The 20,884-nt window shown below is 39.0% G+C and overlaps 1 protein-coding gene and 1 long non-coding RNA gene across 4 annotated transcripts; one reads left to right on the forward strand and one right to left on the reverse strand.

Annotated features, from left to right (window-relative positions):
- Positions 1-1,277: 1,277 nt before the first annotated feature.
- Positions 1,278-15,969, forward strand: LOC117952659. Its single transcript, XR_004658465.1, has 2 exons — positions 1,278-1,867; positions 14,880-15,969. It is a non-coding gene; the product is annotated as an uncharacterized LOC117952659 (long non-coding RNA).
- trim13 (tripartite motif containing 13) lies at positions 11,212-20,705 on the reverse strand. 3 transcript variants are annotated; one of them, XM_034885122.1, is made up of 3 exons: positions 20,373-20,705; positions 18,660-19,743; positions 11,212-11,438 (listed from the first exon to the last, which is right to left on the reverse strand). In XM_034885122.1, exons 1-3 carry the CDS (start codon positions 20,403-20,405, stop codon positions 11,395-11,397), a joined length of 1,161 nt encoding a protein of 386 aa, XP_034741013.1. In that variant the 5' UTR covers positions 20,406-20,705; the 3' UTR covers positions 11,212-11,394. The 3 variants fall into 3 exon arrangements, with proteins under 3 accessions (XP_034741013.1, XP_034741011.1, XP_034741012.1); XM_034885120.1 differs by lacking the exon at positions 11,212-11,438 and having other exon boundaries at positions 17,635-19,743; positions 20,373-20,631; XM_034885121.1 differs by lacking the exons at positions 11,212-11,438; positions 20,373-20,705 and adding an exon at positions 19,838-20,363 and having other exon boundaries at positions 17,635-19,743.
- Between the last annotated feature and the right edge of the window lie 179 nt (positions 20,706-20,884).

Genomic DNA, 20,884 nt, shown 5'->3' on the forward strand with positions numbered 1-20,884 from the left:
ACTTAGTTAAAAATGTGTTTAAAAGATTGGCCTCTTTTCACTTAAGTACACCATTAAACTACTAGAAGGTTGCAGCTGATTATTTTTCCAATGCACCCTGGTGGAGCCAACTACTGACATAGCAGGTGTATGTAATGTATTGTTATTGTGTGTACATTGGGATGAAATGGCTGTCTCTGTTTATATTGCCCAAGGTACACTATGCTACACTAGATATGATAACAGCAGGGTTATTGTGGCAGTACCCAACCGTCCCTGCTTTGGCTGTTGCTTGCACACTGCAATGGTGTGTGTACTCGTGTGGTGTTGTCTGAAATTTAAGGAAGTTGTTATGCCTGATGATATACTCATGGGATTTGTTTATTTTTAAGCATGATTTCCATGTTCCTTTGAAAGATGTGGAAAACAAATCTGTCAAAAGTTTTACAAAATGGGGAAGAAGGAGACTTTAAATTAGAGAGGGCAATATGATGTTACAGCAATTTAAGATAAGAAAGCATTGTCTTCTTTCGAACTATGGAAAATAAACAGTATCTTAAACCCAACCCCACATTATGATTGAGAAGAGCATGGAAGAGAACATAACTGCTGACTGAGCCTTTGCAGTTTAGCGGGCCTTTTACCTCAGAGGTTAAGGCTTTTATTGCTTTTTATTCCTGCTTTTTCACATCCTTTATGGTTTTGGATTGCATGTCCTTGGCCTTAGGAGTAATCTCACAGATTCCTTCACTTCTTGACCTAATATTATGCATGTACCAGATGTTATGTTCCTGTCATCTATGGCTGCAATAATGTGTTTTATTAGGCCATCTTGGTTGTTTTTGATAGGCCTGTCACACCAGGACAAGCACTTGTGTGCCAGCTGTAGATAAGGACCCATTCTATGAATAAGGAACACATTTTAAATAGAAATTCATACCGCTTATGTGAAGGATGGTAAGAAAAGTATAGCAACATATTCAGGTTTCATATACACCCAAATGACAAGTACTGTACATGCAACTCTCCTTATATATGAGATTCTGTACCAAAAAGTGTGAGGCCAACTGCATCTCTCAGGCAATGCTGATGTGGATAACTATGGAGCAAGCTTTTGAATTTGCCCTCTTCAGTTTGCACCATGTGCATTTATTATGCTTACTTACAAAGCTGTGGAGCTTCCACTTAAAGTTTTAGTCATTTTCATGAATTGGTAAAGAAACTTTAAACAAATGTAATGTTTGGTGTAATAGGAAAAGTAATCTCATGGAACTATGCTATTTTTTTTTTTTATGTATACAATATTCATTTTAGGCTATGAATATAGGGTATCTATGGAACTTAATAATGCTATTAGTATTGACTTTATTCCACATTTTCTTAATCTCCTGTTGTAACACTATATTTTTGTGGTACAATGCGTGACGTATGAAGGCAGCATTGTGTTTTTAATAGTGCATAATCGTTATAAAGGATTGTACCATTCATTTCATATAAAAAATCTGGTTTGAACAAGTTTGAACGTAAAGGTCTTGGCTCTGCTGAGTGCTGTATAAGTCGTTGAGGGACCGAAAGAGTTAATTTGTCTCTCTCTGTTGAAGGCTGCGTGGGCTGCGAGATCATTCGAGAGTGCATTTTCAGCGTCCAATCAGCTGTGCGGAGTCCACTCCGCATTCAGCCAATAGGGAGAATGGGAGGCTCTATCGAATTTGAATGAGGAGTGTATCTTTCGGCGCCATTTTCGAGTGAGCAGCGATTGCCTCAGCAGCTGCGGAGAGAGGATGCTGCGAATATAGAAAGCTGCCGCTGAGACGGGGGAGAAACCAAGCGCTCAAAATTAAACTGCGCTTTTTAGAGAGGGGAATCGCAAGAATCAATGGAAACACAGGTACTTGACGCCACAAATTATTTAAATTGATTTTATTCGGACAATATAAACGGACTGAATGGGAGGAATACGTGGAAAGGGGAGAGACAGACCTTGGCGGGGAGACGTTAGCCTTTTGGCCAGCTTTGCTTGCTTGTACTACTCCTGGCAGCTAGCCTGTTAGCTTAGCCTGCTAGCTCATATAGAGGGAACTCTGACTTTGCTGCGCTGTGACTGTATTTAAAAAAAATATGCGCTCGTACAGCGGTCCGTTTTACCCAGGAGATGAGAGGGAACTATTTTATTAAAACCCGAAAAATTGTAAATTATTTAGCATGTAGGAGACCCTTAATATAGGGGTTATAAATCAAAGTTGAACTATAAGGGACTGTTTTTTTCGCATTGGATCGTAGTTTTGAGCGGGAGGTGCAAAAGCAGCCAGGCTCGCACAGAGGAGAAGCACAGTCGGCAGTGTCAACAAATGCACACGGCACATTCACTGACTTAGGAGGGAAAAATGAAAACGAGAGACCGACCGAGAAAGGCGTAACGTTAGTGCTTCTTGTAACTTAATTTTACTAAGCTTGTTAACTAAGGTGCAAGCTGGTAGATTGTAAGCGGTTTGTGGCTGGTTAGAAAGAAAACACCTGGTAAGTTTGTCATTATATAGCTGTACAAACTTAGGCTCAGTCATGCCTTTAATAATAAAGACGGGAGTTTGTTTTATTTTGCTATCTGTGTCTGAAAGTGGTTCTTAACGTGTTTGCAGTCTTAACGGTATCTTCCGTATTAACGTAACTTCGATGACCAGTAACGTTGCCAAATAATTTACCAAGTCTTAATCAACGTTAAGTACTTGCTTCATATTTGTGTCTGTTGATATATTTGAAAATATGTTATCTTACCTTAACGTCGACGTTGGATGATCATTCAGTGGCTCCCGGCCAAGTGACAACAATTAGCGTTCTAGCTAAGTCGCCACTTCTGATGATTCAACTTTAATAGCTCTGTAAAACTCTAGACGAATGGCAGTCATAACCATCAACGATTGAGTAAAGTTAAATTAGAAAGAAGAAAAAAAAATATTTAAAAAAAAACGTAAATTGAATTATAAGTTGCGGTGCTGCTCAGTAATGCATTTTCTGATCATCGTGGTTTAAAGTAGTACGGTTTTCAGTCATTGGCTTTTTGCACTTAGTAGCTTCGTTCCACTTTCCGTGTGTGCCCTGGACTCTGATTCAATTCAAATAACGTTACATTGAGGGGGAGAAAAAACCTTTCGATGTATATTCGGGTTAGTAAAGAGTGAACAAACTGATCCAATCATTAATTACTAGAGGTTGTAACTGTGACATATTACCCTGCCTCATATGTCTTTATAATGAACATGGCTACTCGACTAATAAAGCATGAGAGAGGAAAAGAGAGGCTCCATATAATTGTGCGTCTAAACCCGCCCCTTCTACTTCCTTCTAAGTAGAGATCGGTTTGATGTGTTACATAATACGAGACCTTCCTATCTTTTAACGTTGCGGGGTTGCATTTATTTATCCAAATATGTGTCCACATTGTCAAGTGTCATGTCAAATCTTAATTAGAATTAACTTCGTTGAGAACATGAGACAGAGTAGGCACCTCTGGTCATTTCCCTGCAATGCTTTTTCCCCTCCCTTTCCCCCGTCACAACAGACAGGGGAACTAATACCATTTGTCCAGGAATTATATTTGGTCATACATATTTTGCAGCAGTAAGGTTAAGAGTTGTTTCCACGTCAATTGGATAAGCATGAATTGAATTAATTTTTTTTTTAAAACATTGTGTTATGCATAGTTTTTTTCACTGAATTGCAGGTTGTATCCTTAGTATAATTATTTTTGGTGAAGTGGGACAGCATTTTCACCATGAAACCGCCCAGCTTATATAGTTAGATTATGTGTATTTGTGTTTGAGGGCATTTAGTTGGAGGGAAATTAGCTAAAGTGATATGAGGCAAAGAGCTTTGACAGCCACAAAGCAAAGAGGTGGAAACCATTATACTTTAAGATCTAATGTGTCTGACTGACTGAAGTTTAATTTGTTGGTGTATGAAACAATTGATAGTATGATAACTTCAAAATGGGACTGCCGTGTAATTTTCTGCTTTAGGAATACACAAATTGCTTGATTTTTAATGTAAGCCACATGGTGTATTTAAATTTATGGGCAACTTGTATAACCCACGTTTTTATTTATCTCTTTACATGTAGTGGTGTTAACTCCAATATGACACGCACACATAATGTTAAAAAAAACTTATTTAGTGATAATTAGATTTGTAAAAAAATAAATAAAAAATGCTGGTTTTTGATAAATGGAACTAAATTGTAAAACAAGAAAAAGAAATGTAATTTGGGTTACTACACCTAAGTTGGGATGTGTTTTTGCTTGTAAAACGGTAAATTAACTAATTGTCTTATAGGATGGATTCACATTTTGGATATTAATACTCTAGTGTGTGTGTGTGTGTGTGTACACACACACAAATAGACACTGAGTAGCCTACACCTGCCTGCTTATTTAATGCGGAAATTGTCTGTCTACTGGTCAATGAGTGAATTCAGACAGACAACGGTTAGTGGTTTTAAATAAAGAAAGTGAAATTGCTCTAATAACTTACATTTAGTAAAAAATATTACTGGACCCTTGGCTGGCAAAGTCTAGGGGAAAAGGTCACTTTTCCTTCTGCGTCAGTTGATTTGTTTAAATAGAAAAAAGCTAAAATATTTTTTATAGACAGTACTGTTTAGGCAGCATTAGTGGTTATTAAAATCTAATTTCATCCAATGGAGTTCATGGAAGCAATCTTTTGTAATCAGTTTTACAAAATCAGCTTTACTGTGTGCCTGTTTACTGTTGCTGATTTTTCAGTTTCATAAAAAACTAGATTTTAATTTGTCAGCTCTAATCTCTAGGAGGGATGAGGTACCACTTTTTCAGAGTGAAATTTTATGACTGAGAATCTTATAAATAAACAAACTTCTGCACTGGCTATCTAATTTTAAAATGTGTGTCCAATGTGCTCATAGGCGAGAAATAGGTGTAAATATTTTGCTCATATTCTAAAGAGGAATTACAGTATTCCTGTCCGTTTGTAATAGTGAAATTAGTACTGGTGTATTGAACAGTTTCTTATTCCTGTGGTGCCTACAGTTAGTCTCCTGTAAATGCCACAGGCCTATGTCTCGCCTCCATTCTCTGGTATCTGCCTCTTAACTCTCTTTGTACAGCACCGTTGTGTGGTTTCAGACTGTTAGCATGACATTCTGTGACTCATCATTCTGTCTTCTCAGACCCCTCTGGCAAAATGGGCTCCCACCCCCATTTCCTGGTGAAACTGTGCTTTTCTTTTTGTACTTGCTCACGTGTTGTAGCCCGGCTGCAGAGAACCCCCACCCTTCTCTTCCCTCTTTCTGCAACACTCAGCACAAACTTTATAGTATTCAAATTCGCAGTAATGGGAACTGGTTTTCAAGGGTCTTGTTTTTCTTTTCTTATCCAGAAGTTGGCCTCGGTTTTAGTTCTATGTCGGGATGCTCATTTTTTTAATTTTGTTTTTGTTTCTGACCAATAGCTGACCCTTGTTAACCGATTATTAACCAACAAGCAGCCAACTGAGTACCAGTTCATATGTCCTGGACGCTCAGGCATACTTTTTGCGGACTTGTAGCAGTTGCTCAGTCATAACGTTGCGCACAGTGACGTGGAAACAAGCTGTCACCTGTAACCACTTTTGTGTTTGTGACACAAGCCCGCAGATGCCGCCGAGCGCATGTCCAAGCTTGTCTCCACTGCATCCACCAGCGAGGTTGTCGGCCATACTCTCTGTCGGACCGTCATTTTAACACGCCAGTTTCCATATAGTGTCATGTAGGTTTGCCGTGAGCGCCGTCCAGCAGAGCGCTAAGAACTAGAATAAAAGCGCTTAAAATAAGATTTTCTAATTTGAATGAAAACAGTCAAAACCAGTTGTGCGTAGAGTTAAGCAGTATAGATCATAGTAACACCTAATAAATCCAATTCTATTTTTTAATTCAAATTTTTTTGTGTATAAAATGTAGAAAAAAATAATACAGGTTTTCTTTCAGGAGAGGTCATGCCCAGTTTGTAACACTGCAAATATATAAATATTGCAATACCTTTTTTAAAAGATTTTGTTTTGTAGCTACCTAAAAAGTCAGTTAGTCTAACATAACTTATGGGTCTTCAGAGAAGCTCTAATCTCTTCTCAAATTAGTTGGCTAAGTTAATGGAGCAAAATGTAAGTGATATTAAAGAGCAAGCTGGTTATTCGTGAAAAATTAAAATATACATGTATTGAAAAATAATGACCGGTTCACTCTATATTATCCCATTAATTACATCTCTGTTCATACAAAGGTTACCCGCTGATAACGCCTGCATCCTGGTCGAGGCAGTTAACTTTGCCACTGATAAGCATTGCTCTCCAGCAGAAGCCAGGTCGCTCTAGTGAGTGAGCTAAGCATAAAGCTTATAACTATTGCTCGGTTTTCACAGTTGCTATTAGCGCTGTTAGCAATCTCTGTTTCCTCCACACTCTCTCTCTCTTTGATATCTGTTATATGAGCACAAATGATTCAAAAACAATTTTGATTTAAAAATGGTAGGCGAGAGTCTGATCAGAATTCCGTCCGTGACCACAGTGTGTTATACTTAGCAGCGGTCTGTTATACAGAAATAATAGCCAACAACAGACCGTGTTATAAGGCAAAATGATAGCACTCAACTGTTCCTGAAGTAAAAAATTCCATCAATTTTCTCCATAAGTATTTTGATTAGCCCATATGTCTAAACCATCTAAGGTAGAAGCTAGAAGTCCGCATTAAATCTACCTTGTTTAAAGCAAAACTGTTTTTTATTTGCAATTTTATGGAGAAATGCTACACTGTCCACAATACTAATCTTAACAGCAACTGCTCTGATTAGTGAAACTGCATGGAAATGTTACCCAAACCCTGGAACGGCTGGAGCAAGCTGCTACTATTGATGTCTATGCTAGTTTATGTACACAGTCTTGTACCTTCACCTTTTTTTGCTGTTTTTAAAATGTTATTTTAACGTCAAATCAAATGTTTTTATTTAGGCAGTAGGTGCTGCATCACTCTAGTAGGCATTTCACCGAAATGGTAGTTGTTAAAAAGCTGCTTATATTGGTGGTTAGTATTGGGGCCAAACGATATTGTGTTTTTAGCATCAACATCGCAATGTGCACATGTGCTAATCGTTATTTGCTGCTTGATAGAAAAGTAAGCTTTTGTTGTTTTTCTTTTTACATGATTATTACCGTCCGACCCTTCCCCGTTAAGACCGGTATCCATGTGGGCAACGTGTTTATGTGATGTTAGTACGACTGGGTTTGTTATAAGAACACTACTCCGTGTGTAGAAAGGTACCGCAGGCAGCAGCTGCTGCTGACACAGTGATGCGCATAGTTTTTGATGAGTCAGTAAAGCTACAGTGGTCAGTATTTTATGTTTACTGCAAATACAAACTAAATTACCTGATTAATGCAACAGATCGTCTCCGAACCATTTCCCCTGCAGAAAGCGGCTACCAGCCAGGCTAAGCTAATATAGTTAGCCTAAAGAAACAAGCAGAAAGCTGCTACCATTCAGGCTAAAGCTATAATAGTTAGCCTAAAGAAACAAGGCGTCCGTCTGTCCCAACTAACAATATGGTTCAGAGCCTAAACGCTGGAAAAGCAACACTAGTATAACACAGCAGTCTGTCTGATCTAATGGAATTTACACTGATTTAATAGTTTTTTGATACACAGTTTGTTGCTAGTGCGCGTGACATGCAGGTGCGATCAGTTTATCTAACAAACCATCTGGCCCCGTTAGTCGACACAACCTGACAGTTCGAAGAAACATGCAGTCATTGTCATAAACTTTAGCCTCGATTGATAGTATTATATGAATACAATGTTGTAATGCTAGTCAACCAGCGTATTTCCGCCTAATTTCCCTCTCCAAAATCACTTCAGAAGAGTAGTCACGGCGCTTACTTGCTTTGGTGTTTGTAAAGCACTAAAGTTTAACAAAGAATGGTTCACATTAGGAAAGATTCTTTTAAATTTTTATCTTCTATGTAGATGCACTCTCCTACAAAATCAACGCAGTCGAGAATGATTTATTATTTCCAAATAGAGCTATTTATGTAATCTTTTTAAAATTACTTTTCATATTGCAATATGTATTGCAGGGGGAAAAAATGTCAGCTTTTTCCCAATATTGTGCTGGCCTAGTTCACATTTATAAAAAAAAAAGATTAGTTATAGGCCTGCTTGATTCGGGGAAAAATATGAATCAAAATTTTTTTTGCTTAGAATTGATATGACAATTCTTTTCTCACAAACTGTCATGTTTACTGCATACATGAACCATGACAAAAAACAAATTGGCAGTACCAAACAGCCCCTATAGCGTACTGTGCACCAGCACAAGCCTGTAAACATAGAGGCTTCAATGAAGAGAAGGGAGAGTATTGCAGCGCTTTAAAAACTTATAGTCTGTTTAAAACTCACAGAAGAAAGTAGTAGTGTTTGTGATGCAGTCGGCTTATCAAATTAAATTAGAATCAAAGTCATTTTAAAAATTAAAAGAGAGAGAGAGAAAAAAAATGTTTGTGCAGGCCTAATTAGTTATGTGCTATAACTGCTGTTATGGTTTGTATATACATGTAGCTGGTAGATTTGATTCACTCAGCAGCCAAAAGAAAAACATGCTAATCTAATGAGTGGCTGGTAAAGTAAGTGGTATTTTATGGCCTGCAAAAGTAAGATAATCTGTTTTGAACATTAATGAATTTAGGTGGTAAATTAGAAGGTTAAACATTTTATAGATGTTCAAATCTTATCTTCTACTGCTGCGCTCAAATCGTTTCCTCAGGCTCCTTTTTTATTGTTTTGTGTAGTGTCAAAAGTACTTATAAACTTGGACATACTATTCAGAAAGAATATTTCAGCTATTACAGTGCTGGCAAATTCTCTGCTTGACAATTCAATTTTAGGTGGTAATATGATAACCTGCAACCGCACTGGCAGTAAGATCTGACATAGCAGGAGTAATACATCCTCTGATTACACACACATGGTGTTTTCATTTCTCCTACACCAGCCTTTTTTCACTCAAGGGTGCTAGATAAGCCCACAGTATTAACTTGTGAACAATGTGATTGGAAAGATTTCTAGTGATCCTAAGTTATTGTTGACCGGTTATGTGCATTTTATTTTAGTGGCCCTAACTGAGTAGGCAGGTAACCCCTTACCCGCCATCCCAAGACAGGCAGTGTTCTTTGGTGCATAGAGACCAGATATTTATACACATAATCTGACCAGCAATTTCTAGTTTGGTCAGTTTTTAATGTTTACTTCAAGAAATTAATTTGGTGCATTTGAGACAGGTTATATAGGCACACATATAGTTTTGTATTGTTAGTATGTGAATTATGCAGTGTGACTTATGCACACAAAATAAACCAAGTATACTCGGTGTGTTTATGTAATTGGTTTATGGGTGTGCCATTCCACTGTTACACTAAGTTTACTTCCTCTTTCCCCCCTCTTGCTTATGAGTGCATGTACATATAATACACACACACACCTTACTGGTAGTTTTGTAAGTAGTGATTCTGATTTTTTTTTTTTAATTTAAAGAAGAGAAAAAAGGTTGTAGTGATGTTAAAATGTATGGTAGTTTTCTAAAAAGTCTGGTTCTTGCTAAGCTTTTTATTTTATTTTTAACAGTTCAATACTAATGGTCATGTATAAATGAACATACTTTTGAAATTGCGCCACAGTGCACAGCTTAGTAATCCTGTTTATGGCTGCTCTGTCTTCCCTGGCAAAAAGAGGAAGCATGAGATAGTTCATATGTTATTATAAAGTAGTAAATGACAAGATCGGAAATTGAGTTTTTGAGGAATGCCCAATACTGTGTTGAAATGCATGTTTCTACAGTAAGAGGCAGGTACAGCAAATGTGTATTCAGATTAAATATTTCACCAGACACATTGTGGACACACTGGTGTGTTTAGATGACAGACACTGCTGTGTGTCTTGGGGGAACCTTTTTATAATGTGGTCCATGCTTCTTTGGAAGTGGTTAAAAATATATTTTAAAATGTTGAATGCATGCACTGTTCTGTTGTAAGACCTGCTCTCACTAATTCAAAACAGCATAATGAGTCCTATTCAACATTACTTAACATGTTAGATGATTGTTGTGCCTTAAAAATGTAATTTCCAATGCAGTGTTTCAAATCATTTTATCCTTTTTAGATATTGTGTACCTGAAGAGTCTGTCTGTCACCCTCACACCTCACAGTAAATGGAGGGGTGGTGTATACCTGTGGAGTGTAAGAATGACTCAGAGGTCACTCTCACGAATCTGCTAGTGTTGTCCTGGTTGACTTCCTTGTCGATCCCAGGTATGTGTTTTTACATGTTTCTGGAGTTTTCTGTAATTCATTTGATAAGACATGGCTGTAGCTTCCAGGGAATCCAAGTCACTCTGCCTGTGTGCTGGACGTGTTTTGCTGGCTGTGCAAATTAACAGTTATGGAACAAAGCAGTTCTTAAGAAGTAGCATCTTGGTCTACTATTAAAAAATTGTTTAATGCATCCTGAATTGCTTTTAGACTTAAATGCCCTCTTTTTAAAGTATTTTTTTTAAATTGTTATAAATGTTATAATTTTTTCTGTTTCTGATGTCATCAGTGACGACATAAAAGAAACTCTTGATTTGATATTACAGATGAACTGGTTTTGTATTTGCTTACTACTTTAAAGATCTCCTGCTGTGTACATGATGCCCCAGTAGCTGGTGAAAGATTATAAAGTTGAGGCACAGTGAACATAGTATATTTCTACTTTATGTGTTGATTTGCCAAACAAGGATGACAAGGATTTGGCTAGCATAATACCTGCTTTTTATCTATCTTACATTTTTAAAGCGATGGATTTGTAATTGCGTGTATGTTGCTTGCATGCCGGTGAAAAGAAACCGTGGGTCTACTCTTACATTAATTGTATTTTGGCTGACTAAATATATATTCTGTAACTAGTATAAATCAGTAATATTTTTAATTGTTAGAGCCTTCAAACCTGGCCGTTGTGTGTACAGATCTTTAACTTGGAGTATTTTTCATGTCCCAGTGGCTGAAGATAGAACGCTTTTTATGAATACAATAAGAAACTCAAATTTGCATGGATCTCTTCGTTCCAATAAGTGGGATTGCCATTCAGTTTTATTAATTTATTTTTTTTGCACAGCTTAGTCAGTGTAGTTCTGCCTTTTAGTTTGTGCTTGTACAGGCAGAAGATGTAAGCCAAAAAAAAAGCTGGCTAAGACCACTTCTGGGGAGGTGATGGGTCGTCATGTCCACGTCCCTGTACCCGATAGGGTGTAGGAGGTTACTTGACCTTCAACCTTGGGGTCAGGTGACTCTTTGAATCCATTGGATGGGGAGCAAATAGTGTAGGAATGGGTTATAAAGGCTGAGCAGTGAAGGTGACATGTCCGGGCATGCTGCCTTAAAGGAGAGGGAGAAAAACAGGGAGAGGTTAGAATCATTGATGTGAACAATTTATAAAGAAATTATCAGCTTAAAACTAAAAATACAAGGCCTACCTGGATAGTTCTTCTGTGCATATTTGTTTTGTAATTTTTAAGGATGAGCAAGGTAAAATAGTTGTTAAATTACTTCTAGTTTAGATTATAGCATAATGTCTAAAAGAAGATAAGGAAATGACTGGGCAAATACTTCGTATGTTATTCCAAGTTGTGTGCTTCTAATGTTTTCCCACTTTGTTTGTGTAACAAGTTATTAATTGATTTTTAAAATATTCACATTTTGTTGCTCACATCAATTAATCAGGCACTGCTTCCAATAGTTGGGAATGCATCCTGTGATGTGGACGTTGACAGGATATGTGGACCGTACTAGCCCAGGTCTAAAACAAGTCCATTTTGTCATTCCCCACATGTCTGACAATTATACACCCCTGATGTGAGGTTGTAAATTGACCACAGTGTATCATAATCATATGTTCAGAGTATTATTAGTTGATGTTTTGATACCTTGTGTAATGTTTTAAATTCTAAACCAAATGTTCCTGGGTAAAGGCTCATACACCAGTTTAATCATTTCCTTTAGAAGGTGTAACAAATTCTGCAAAGGCTGTTCAAATGTCGTGAAGGTGACTTTTTTTTTTTAAATAATTGTAAAATTGGTACATAGCTATGGATTGTTCAGCATTTCTTTATGTTTAGGCATACTTGTAATCTTGTTTGAAAGAGTCAGGGTCCTACACCAATTAAAAAAAATAATAATAATAATAAAAATAAGCACTGCACTAACTATCCTCACTGTGTTCCCACCCTCCACCTGACAATGGCAAGAGGGTGACATCTTTGTCAGGTGTGTCTGACTGGATAACATTGTTGCACTTGAGTTCTCTATCTTTGCACACGTAACAAATTTTAACTGTAGTCATAACCGGGAACTACATGTATTATGCTGTAAGATTGAAAGAAGAGTTAAGAGGTAAAGTTAATGGAAATTTTAGGCAGCAGAACTGGAGTTGTTCCCATTCCATATGTTCTTTTCCCGATTCCTGAAAGCATCGGCCAATACCCAGGTCCATTCCATACCAATGCTTTTAAAAATAAATATCCATATCTCAAGTTGTTTAATGATATTTTTATTTTATTTTTTCCGGTCATCTTCTGAGCTGCATTGCAGTGTGTGTGTGTGTGTGTGTTTGTGAATCAGAGAGAAGGCCAGCACATCTTGTCACTGTTTTTGGAAGGGAAGTATGTTAGAGATGTTATTAGGTTCTGTCTGTCAGGTCCATGTCAGACCAAGGTCATAATTACAGGTCCATTGAGACCTCTAGTGGCAACACATTTGTTGGACCCGATCTCCTCCAGGATTATCAGGACAAAGTTTGTTTTAGCACCTTTGCATACAAACTAGGTTTTATCAAAGGAGATTTTGTTTAAAATTGTAACATTGTTAAGGATCATAAGGACAGTCTGAAACATCTTGCTAGAAAAGTTACCATTCCTGGTATTAGTGGAAGGACTACTTTTTATGGTAGTTTGTTGATTCCTCTAGTTGGCTAAATTTGTCACCTCTGATGCTAGTAGGGTTTCAGTGGTTTGCTAAATGACACTTGAACACACAAGTTATTTCTTGACAAATGTGTAAACTTAGGATATGCAGTCTCTTCAATAAATTGACTATAGCTTTATTTAAGGGGTTAAAGTGCATTTTAAATAATGTATGCTGGTTTTGGTTCAACTTTTTTCTAAGTAGTGAACCTTTGTTCTAAAATATATATACACACACACAAACACAAATATGCTCACTTTACACCTGGGTATCTGGAGCACCTGTCTGTCAATAGCATCAAAGTATGTTACTGGTCATGAACAGCCCTCAGTATTTAGAGGGATACAGTGAATCCTTAGAAAATGTCCTGCAAAGTACCGACTGCTATTTTTCTCCCCGTCAATTCTGCTCCCGTTTCCACATTGCTTTGACAAGTCTATGTGAATTATTTGTCATACCATATCAGTTTGGAAAAATGTATTGTTTGTAACATTAGCTATGCTACTAAACCATTTCAGTCAACAATGTCAGATCTGCTGTTGCTATTACAAATTCAATAAATTATGTTTTACTCAATTAGAGTTCTTGTCTGCACAAATTAGTGTGCGCAAGCAATGAACTTACTTACGCTATTAACTATATGGCGAGTATGTGGACAACCCTGCCCCTAGGCTGACTGGTTCCAATGGAGAGGAATCTAAAAGGAAATAGGGCTTATCATGGTCTCCCCTAGCTGTAGATGGGTGGGCTAGCACATTTTTGTCTTGGTGCACAAAAAAACAACAACCTAATTACTTCTTGGGGCCTGCATATTCACAATGAGTACAAATAGCAATGCAGATCAAGACTAGACAATTTCCTAGGCAGGTATTGACTTTGGACTATATTGGGTGGAAGCACAGCTCAATAGGATTCTATTCAATATGCTAACTAGCGGCGGTGCTGCTGGTGTTGCTCTGGACTAAAACAATGCATGCACCGAGAATGCGCTAGCCCACCTATCTACAGCTAGGGGAGACGGTGATAAGCCCTATTTCCACACCGGTGGCGTATTCGTTTAAGTTAGCATAGTGAATGGAATCCTATGAAGCTGTGCTTCCACCCATTATAGTCTCAAGTCAATATCTGCCTAGGAAATGGTCTAGTCTTAATCTGTGTTGCTAGTTGTACTCATTGTGAACATGCAGGCCCCAAGAAGTAATTTTGTTTTTTGTTGTTTTTGGCTCACTTTTACTCACAACATGCTAACCGTCAACATAGGATTGAATTCACTACGCTACACTAGCTAGCGGTGACGCTGCCAGTGTTGCACTGGACTAAAACAGTGCAAGCACTGTGACAAAAAATGCGTTGGCCCACCTATCTACAGCTAGGGGGAGACCGCGATAAGACCTATTTCAACAAATACAATACAAGGGAATACAATATTCGGTTCTGGTGTGGTCGAAAGGCCCTTCCTCCTTTCAACAGAAATTGCCCCTGTGCATTATGAATTTAAGTATGATCCATAAAGAAGTTTGGACTGGAAGAACAACTTGCCTGTATCTTTGTCCTCAACCCCATCCAACAACTTTGGGATGAATTGAACTGGGAGGATGTTTGGTCTTAACACCCAACCTCATGTTGTGGCTAAATTAGTGCAAATGTCTGCAGCCAGGTTTCAATCGTTTTTGAAAGTTTTCCCAAAGGAGTGGAGACATGGGGGTTTTCCAGTTTTTAAATGAGATATTTCACGATAAACATGTAACATTCTGTTGTCCACATACTTTTGGCCATACAGTGCACATTGTTGCCCCCACACTGCAAGAGTAAGCAGGATATCATTTAACGGCATTTTTTTCTTTTTCCTGTTTTCAGGTGGTGAACCTTCTCTCGTCTGCTTTAGTAGTGGACTGAAGACTTCAATCTGAAGAAAAATTAATATCATCATCTGAAATTTGCGTGGTAGATAATAGTCTGTCGCTATCTGTGAACATGTGGTTTGGACCAGAAGCCTGGAGGATGAAGACTAATAACACAGAAGATGAAAAGAGTTGGAAGTGGAGGGACTTGACTGCAGCTCTGGTGATGCTGTAGCAGCACGGAATGGTTTGTGGGTTACACTGAGATGCAGACCATACTGTGTTGCCGCAGTAAAGCCTGAATATACAACCTAGCGGTCACTTTGCACTTCTTCTACAGGTTGAAGCTGACTTGTTTGCTATCACTCCTGGATTTAGTCTTGACTTTCTAAAGTAATGCCACGTAGACAATCGTTTGGCTGATTTTGCCTTTCTCCTCTGCTGGTCGCCTTACTGTAGCAGCACGTAAATATTGGAGTTAAGACTAGCTGAAGCCTCCAGTATTGATCGTGCTGCTGAAGCAAAGCTGACCGCTCACAATCAGTGCAACCAACCACTACTCAGACCAGCCTGGTCGTGCCAAACTGACTGACAGTGAGCGAGTTCTTGAGAGACACAGGTACACTGTTTACACAGCGCTTTTGAGTTAACCTCCAACACTACCTTGCTTTAATAGTTAAATTGTGTTTTAAAATATTTTTACATTTAACTGTCACCTCTGCATACTTGGAAAAATAAAATTTAAATTGTTTTTTGTCTGTGTTTTGAAAATGACATGCTGAACTATTTTTTAACAGAATGCCGTCCAATATATTTTAATTCACTTTACACTAAAGGTCTTGCTGAGACTGAAAATCCCTTACGTGGTTTTATATAGGACCGCCATCCACTAAGAAGAAAGCACCAGATGGCCTGCGTGGCCTCGCTGCAAATACTGGGCTGGCCGGCCTGTTGGTGAGCCACGACAGAAAGATTGGACTGTAGTGGACACACCCTTGAAATATAACAAGTCATTCGGTTTATGAAGTCCAGATAGAATGATAATATGTATATTCTTATGTTCACAACAATGCTGTTGCATATGAAATGGTGTCCCGTAACATGGCTACAAACCTCCATTTAAAGTCGTGTCGGATGCGCACTTACTGTGGGCGTCTCTGTCCTACCAGGACGTCCGAAAACCAAAATCTCTAATCAAATTTACTTAATAAAAAAACTAAATCCATAATGTTTTACATGCCTGTGAAATAATGTAATTCGTTGGTAAATCTGGCTTTTGTACAATTTTAGACCACGGGCTTTATGTAAACGTATGCCGTACAATAAAAATCACGAAACTCGGATCAAACATCTTCACAGAAGTCGCCGAGTCAGACGTTACTTTAGATAAAAACGCATGAAATAAATAAAACCTGTGACCTAATTAATTAAAACATTTTTCATGGTGGCCGTGGATCCTTTTTTGATAAGGTGTTTTCTTCCATTTGGGCTTATAGGCCTTTTTTTGATGATACTTCTGAATCCTCGTATTTGTTTTCCAACTAAAATAAATAAATCGGAATTAGAGTATTTGGCAAAAGTGAAATTTATGCAAAAATATATTGGAGAGAAAATAGATGTGTTCAGTTTAGGAATAGCCGACTTGCTCATTGCACTAAGGCTTGCATTATTTTTCTTTCTTTTTTTAAATGGAGAAACAATTTCAAATCTGTTAGCCTATATTTAAAAATGTATATGATAACTGCCCTGTTTTTTTTATTATCTAAGCCTATGTCAGTGTTTTAAGATGGACCTTTTTGTGTGTGAGAATTTTAACCACGTCAACGTAATTCAAAAACATTTTTTTTAAATGTTTCCTTTTAACTGCAGTTAGGCCATTTAAAATGTCTGTCTGACTATTTTTGCGTATTTAGAATCAAAATGTGGAAGCAGCCTATTGTACGGTGTAAAATTCCACATTTTGCCTCGAACCTGTTAATGCTTTTGTGATTTTTTACAACTTAACCAACTTAATATCGTAGGCCTATTTAACCTAGCCTATCTATATTATTATAGAACCCGTTTGGTTTTCGCTTGTACTTAATTTGCAACCACATTTTTGTCCAGAAAAAAATGACTTAAAATGAACATAACACTAGAAAATAACAGATAAACATGGTTTAATTACACGAGTAATAAAATAGGGCTTCACATTAATCGCCATCACACACACGGACCCTTGGTGTAAAAGTGTGGGGAACCGTATCCAGTGTGTAGCCTTTTTAGTGCATCACTTATCTGGATATTAAGTCATATTAATTGATCCAATAGATGGTGACTTGAAGTTTATTTGTATTAGCCCTCACAGGCCTAATTTTGATGTAAATGGCTGTCCGTACAACCTTTTCAGAAGCCTTAATCATTCTCAACATTTTCTTCTGAATTTTATTTAAGTCAACGTTTTTAGGCTAAATTTAAATTTGCTTGCCGTGCAATTAAAATATTGGAGTGGTAGGCTACATTTATTTTGATCCTATCTTTGCCTGGCAACAGAAGGCTATATATATGTATATATATATATATGTGTGTGTGTGTGTGTGTATGTATGCGTGACATGACGCACATCCTGAATGGTCAGTGCTGACATCACGGATTCACTTTGTGGTCTGACTTTAGGATTAGTTTTTTCAAAATGCAGCTCTACTCAGAAAAATAAATAGAAGGATAAATGATCAATGCGCAATTCACTGCTCGTCCTTTTGCGCTGACCTATTTTGATAAAAGCAATTTTATGTATTAAGACAAGACTCACTAAGCTAACCTGAATTTAAAATTTGTGGAATAACTTCCAATTGCTCACATAATTGCATTTTGACTTTCGGCTTACAAGTGAGTTTGCGACCATAGCAGAAAATAGACTGACTTAACAGGCTGCAGATGTTTGACTTTATAGGCCGGACAAGTCATGCAACGACTGAGTCACATGAATCTCCGCAAATAGCCTTGATCTTGTGTAGAAATAAAGTGACTGCCCAGCATGCGTGACAATCGAGTACCCTTACCCACGTTTTCTTATCAGTAAAAGGGGAAATGCAGCTGCCAGTTTGATGGTTTCGTGAAAACCTAATCATGGACGGTGTTTTATTTTTTTTCTCCTCCACTGTGTTTGCAGCCTGGTGAATATTTCACACAGGCCCTGTTATGCAACGTTTGTAACCTTGAAGAGGATGCAGCATCACTATGGTGCGGACGCGCTCTGCAGGGAAGAGGCCAGGAATTACACTGTTTATTTCTTTTAATTACACTTGCTTAGTTCACCGGCTCGCTTGTATCTCTATGATTTGCCATTTCGCACAAAAAAAAAAAAAACGGAACATGAAAGTAGCTCAGCCTACATTTGTTTTATTTATCAAGATCATCCTGGATATAGGGGTACATTGGTCCTGACGTGTTTTTAAAAAAAAAAAAAAAAAAAAATGAGACTGCACATCGATGGCGTTTATATAACCTGGATTAGGGATTTATTATATTTGATTCTATGGCTTCATTGAGGTTGGAGCAATAGCAAAAGACATGATAAACAATTAGGTAAACAAATGCTTCCACTTCTGGATCGATAGATCTGTCAGTTTAACCAGCACCTCGTGGGTCACAATTTGTAGCTGTGAGTGCATGGCAGAGGTGCGACAGGCTAGTGATTAAAACAAATTATAACTGCCAATAAAACTGACAGTAGAGTCAATTAAGGTCGCAATACATTCCTGACCTGCACCCATTAAGCTTGTGTACATGTCAGTCATTCCCCGCAGGTACACACCAGTGTGAGTAAGGTGCGAGCAAACGGCAGCGAGAAGCGGTTCAATCTGCGAGGGCACGTAGGCTGCAAGGGTGTGCGGCTGCAGCAGGAGTAGTGTTGACAGTAACACACTCATTAGCAAGGTGATCCATCTTGGCGCTGCCATCCGTGAACCCCCCGTTCGGTAGGAGCCACTCTCGTGGGGGACAGCGATCTTGTCCACTTCTCGAAGCCTCAGCGAGTCCCACTTTTTAACATCGAAATTGCGCACAAGGGGACCGACGTCCGTGTCTTTCCGAGAGGGCAGTGGAGTCTCCTTAAGGACCTTCAACTTCTCCCGAAACTCCTGCATCTGCTGCAGAAAGCACAGGGGGTCGACGACGTTCTTGAAAGACTCAGCGATGCTGAGTGCCCGTCTGTGCTCTTCCATCGCTGCGCTCAGTTTGGCAATCTCCGGGTCGTACGCCTGCATCACCACCAGCTTCAGTGTTTCAAAATCCGAGAGGATCTCATTCTTTTTGCATTCAATGGTACTGATAAGTTTGTCGAAATAGTCAGTTACCTTCTCGGCGTCCTTGGTCACTGACTGAAGCGCCTTTTTCTTACTGGCTTGTAGTGTCTCCAGGCAGGACAGGACATCTGCGCTCTGCCAGCTCTCCAACCCGCGAAGCAGCTCATCAAACGCCTCTTTCTCTCGTTCATATGCATCCTCCAAGGAGCAGAACTTATGCCCTTTGTGGTCATCTGTTGTTGCACAAAACCCACAAATTAGATTTAAGTCCGTGGCGCAAAATATGTTTAGAGGCTGGCCATAGTGTTGTTTACAGATTGACAGATTCGGCATAACCCTTATTTTGCTGTACTTCTCCACTATTCCGCGCAGAGAGTAGTTGATCTGCAGGCTGTTGGCGCCGTTGTGAGGCGTCTCTTTGCGGCATGTGGGGCATTTGAAAGGTGTTCTGTAAGCTGGACCTCGGTTCCCCTCCAAGAGTCCTTCCAAGCACTTCTTGCAAAAGCTGTGTGAGCACAGCAAAACCCTCGGGTCCTCGAAGAGTCCGCAGCAGATAGGGCACGTAAGTTCCTCTTCTAGCTGCTCCATGGTATCCTGTAAACACATTATCCAGACGTCAAATCTGAGCTTAACGGAAGTAAAGACAACCCAATATATTAGCACTTAATAATACAGGCTACATACGCACCCACACTCAGAGGGATGCTGCTCTAATGCAGCACCGGGGACAAATTACACACACAAACGCTGCAGAATCGCAAAGGATACAGATTTTGCAGTCACGTCCCAGCTGTGCGTGGAGCGTGCCCGTCCTGAAAGTGAAACTGAATTGCATCGCTGTGCCCGCGGGAAAGGTTGGCACGAGCTCTGCCAACGACTCCGTTCGACCATTGAACGTTAAATAACATCATGCCCTTTTTGTACGCCAGCTGGCGTTGGAAGAAACGTAAAACCGCGTCGCAAAACATAGCAAATAGCTTTATAGACTTAGACTAGCCTTACAGCAGCAAACTATTTTGTACTAGCTTTGTTTTACAGAATAGCAGGGCAGTGGTTAGCTGAGTTGAGCACTAAATTCCCGCCGTCTAACCAATCCAATGCGACAAAAAATCGACAAACAGGGTTCGAGTTAGCGTTGCTCCTGATGGCAAGGGGAGTAGGGCTTTGACAGATTTTGCAAGCGCATAGTAACATGCAACTACTGGACCAAAAGAATCACTCACCAGCTGCTGAGACGTACAGTGCAACGCAATCATGGCGCTTGTTGCTGTGCAGACTTCGCCCTTTCCGGGAATAGAGTTAACCGTTTCGGCGCCGCACAGATCATTTAAATACACCAATCTTCGTATTTGCTCACAGGGGAATCAGAGTGTGTACTATAATGCCACTGACACCGATGCTACTGATGTTTCAAGTTTTTTTTGGAGGTGTTTAATTGTGGAAATCGGGTGGTTTACGTTTTCTTTCCTGCTAGTTAATTTGCAGAGGATCCCTGCCAGGCGGGTGGGGGAGGGGCTGTTGCTATGCAAAACATTACAGCGTGAAAAACTGTCAACCAGATTTTAGTTCCAGTTTGGCATCAAATGTTTTTACACTAACCCACTTCAGTTGCTCGTGTGGATATACTTGTCAATATAGGACTATGCATTCGATATTTCACACGATAAAAAGGTGAAGGTGCCCGGCTGCATCAACTGATATAAAAAAGGGCAATTCTATGTCGCCCTGAGCGGAC

Source organism: Etheostoma cragini, chromosome 11 (assembly GCF_013103735.1).
Source record: "Etheostoma cragini isolate CJK2018 chromosome 11, CSU_Ecrag_1.0, whole genome shotgun sequence".
Lineage (NCBI taxonomy): Eukaryota > Metazoa > Chordata > Actinopteri > Perciformes > Percidae > Etheostoma > Etheostoma cragini.

Bases quoted from the DNA above. Each gene is read 5' to 3' on its own strand.
- trim13 (XM_034885120.1), bottom strand. From the start codon at position 20,405: ATGATTGCGTTGCACTGTACGTCTCAGCAGCTG. The intron at 19,744-20,372 runs GTGAGTGATTCT...ATGTGTTTACAG, and splicing joins ACTGTACGTCTCAGCAGCTG to GATACCATGGAGCAGCTAGA.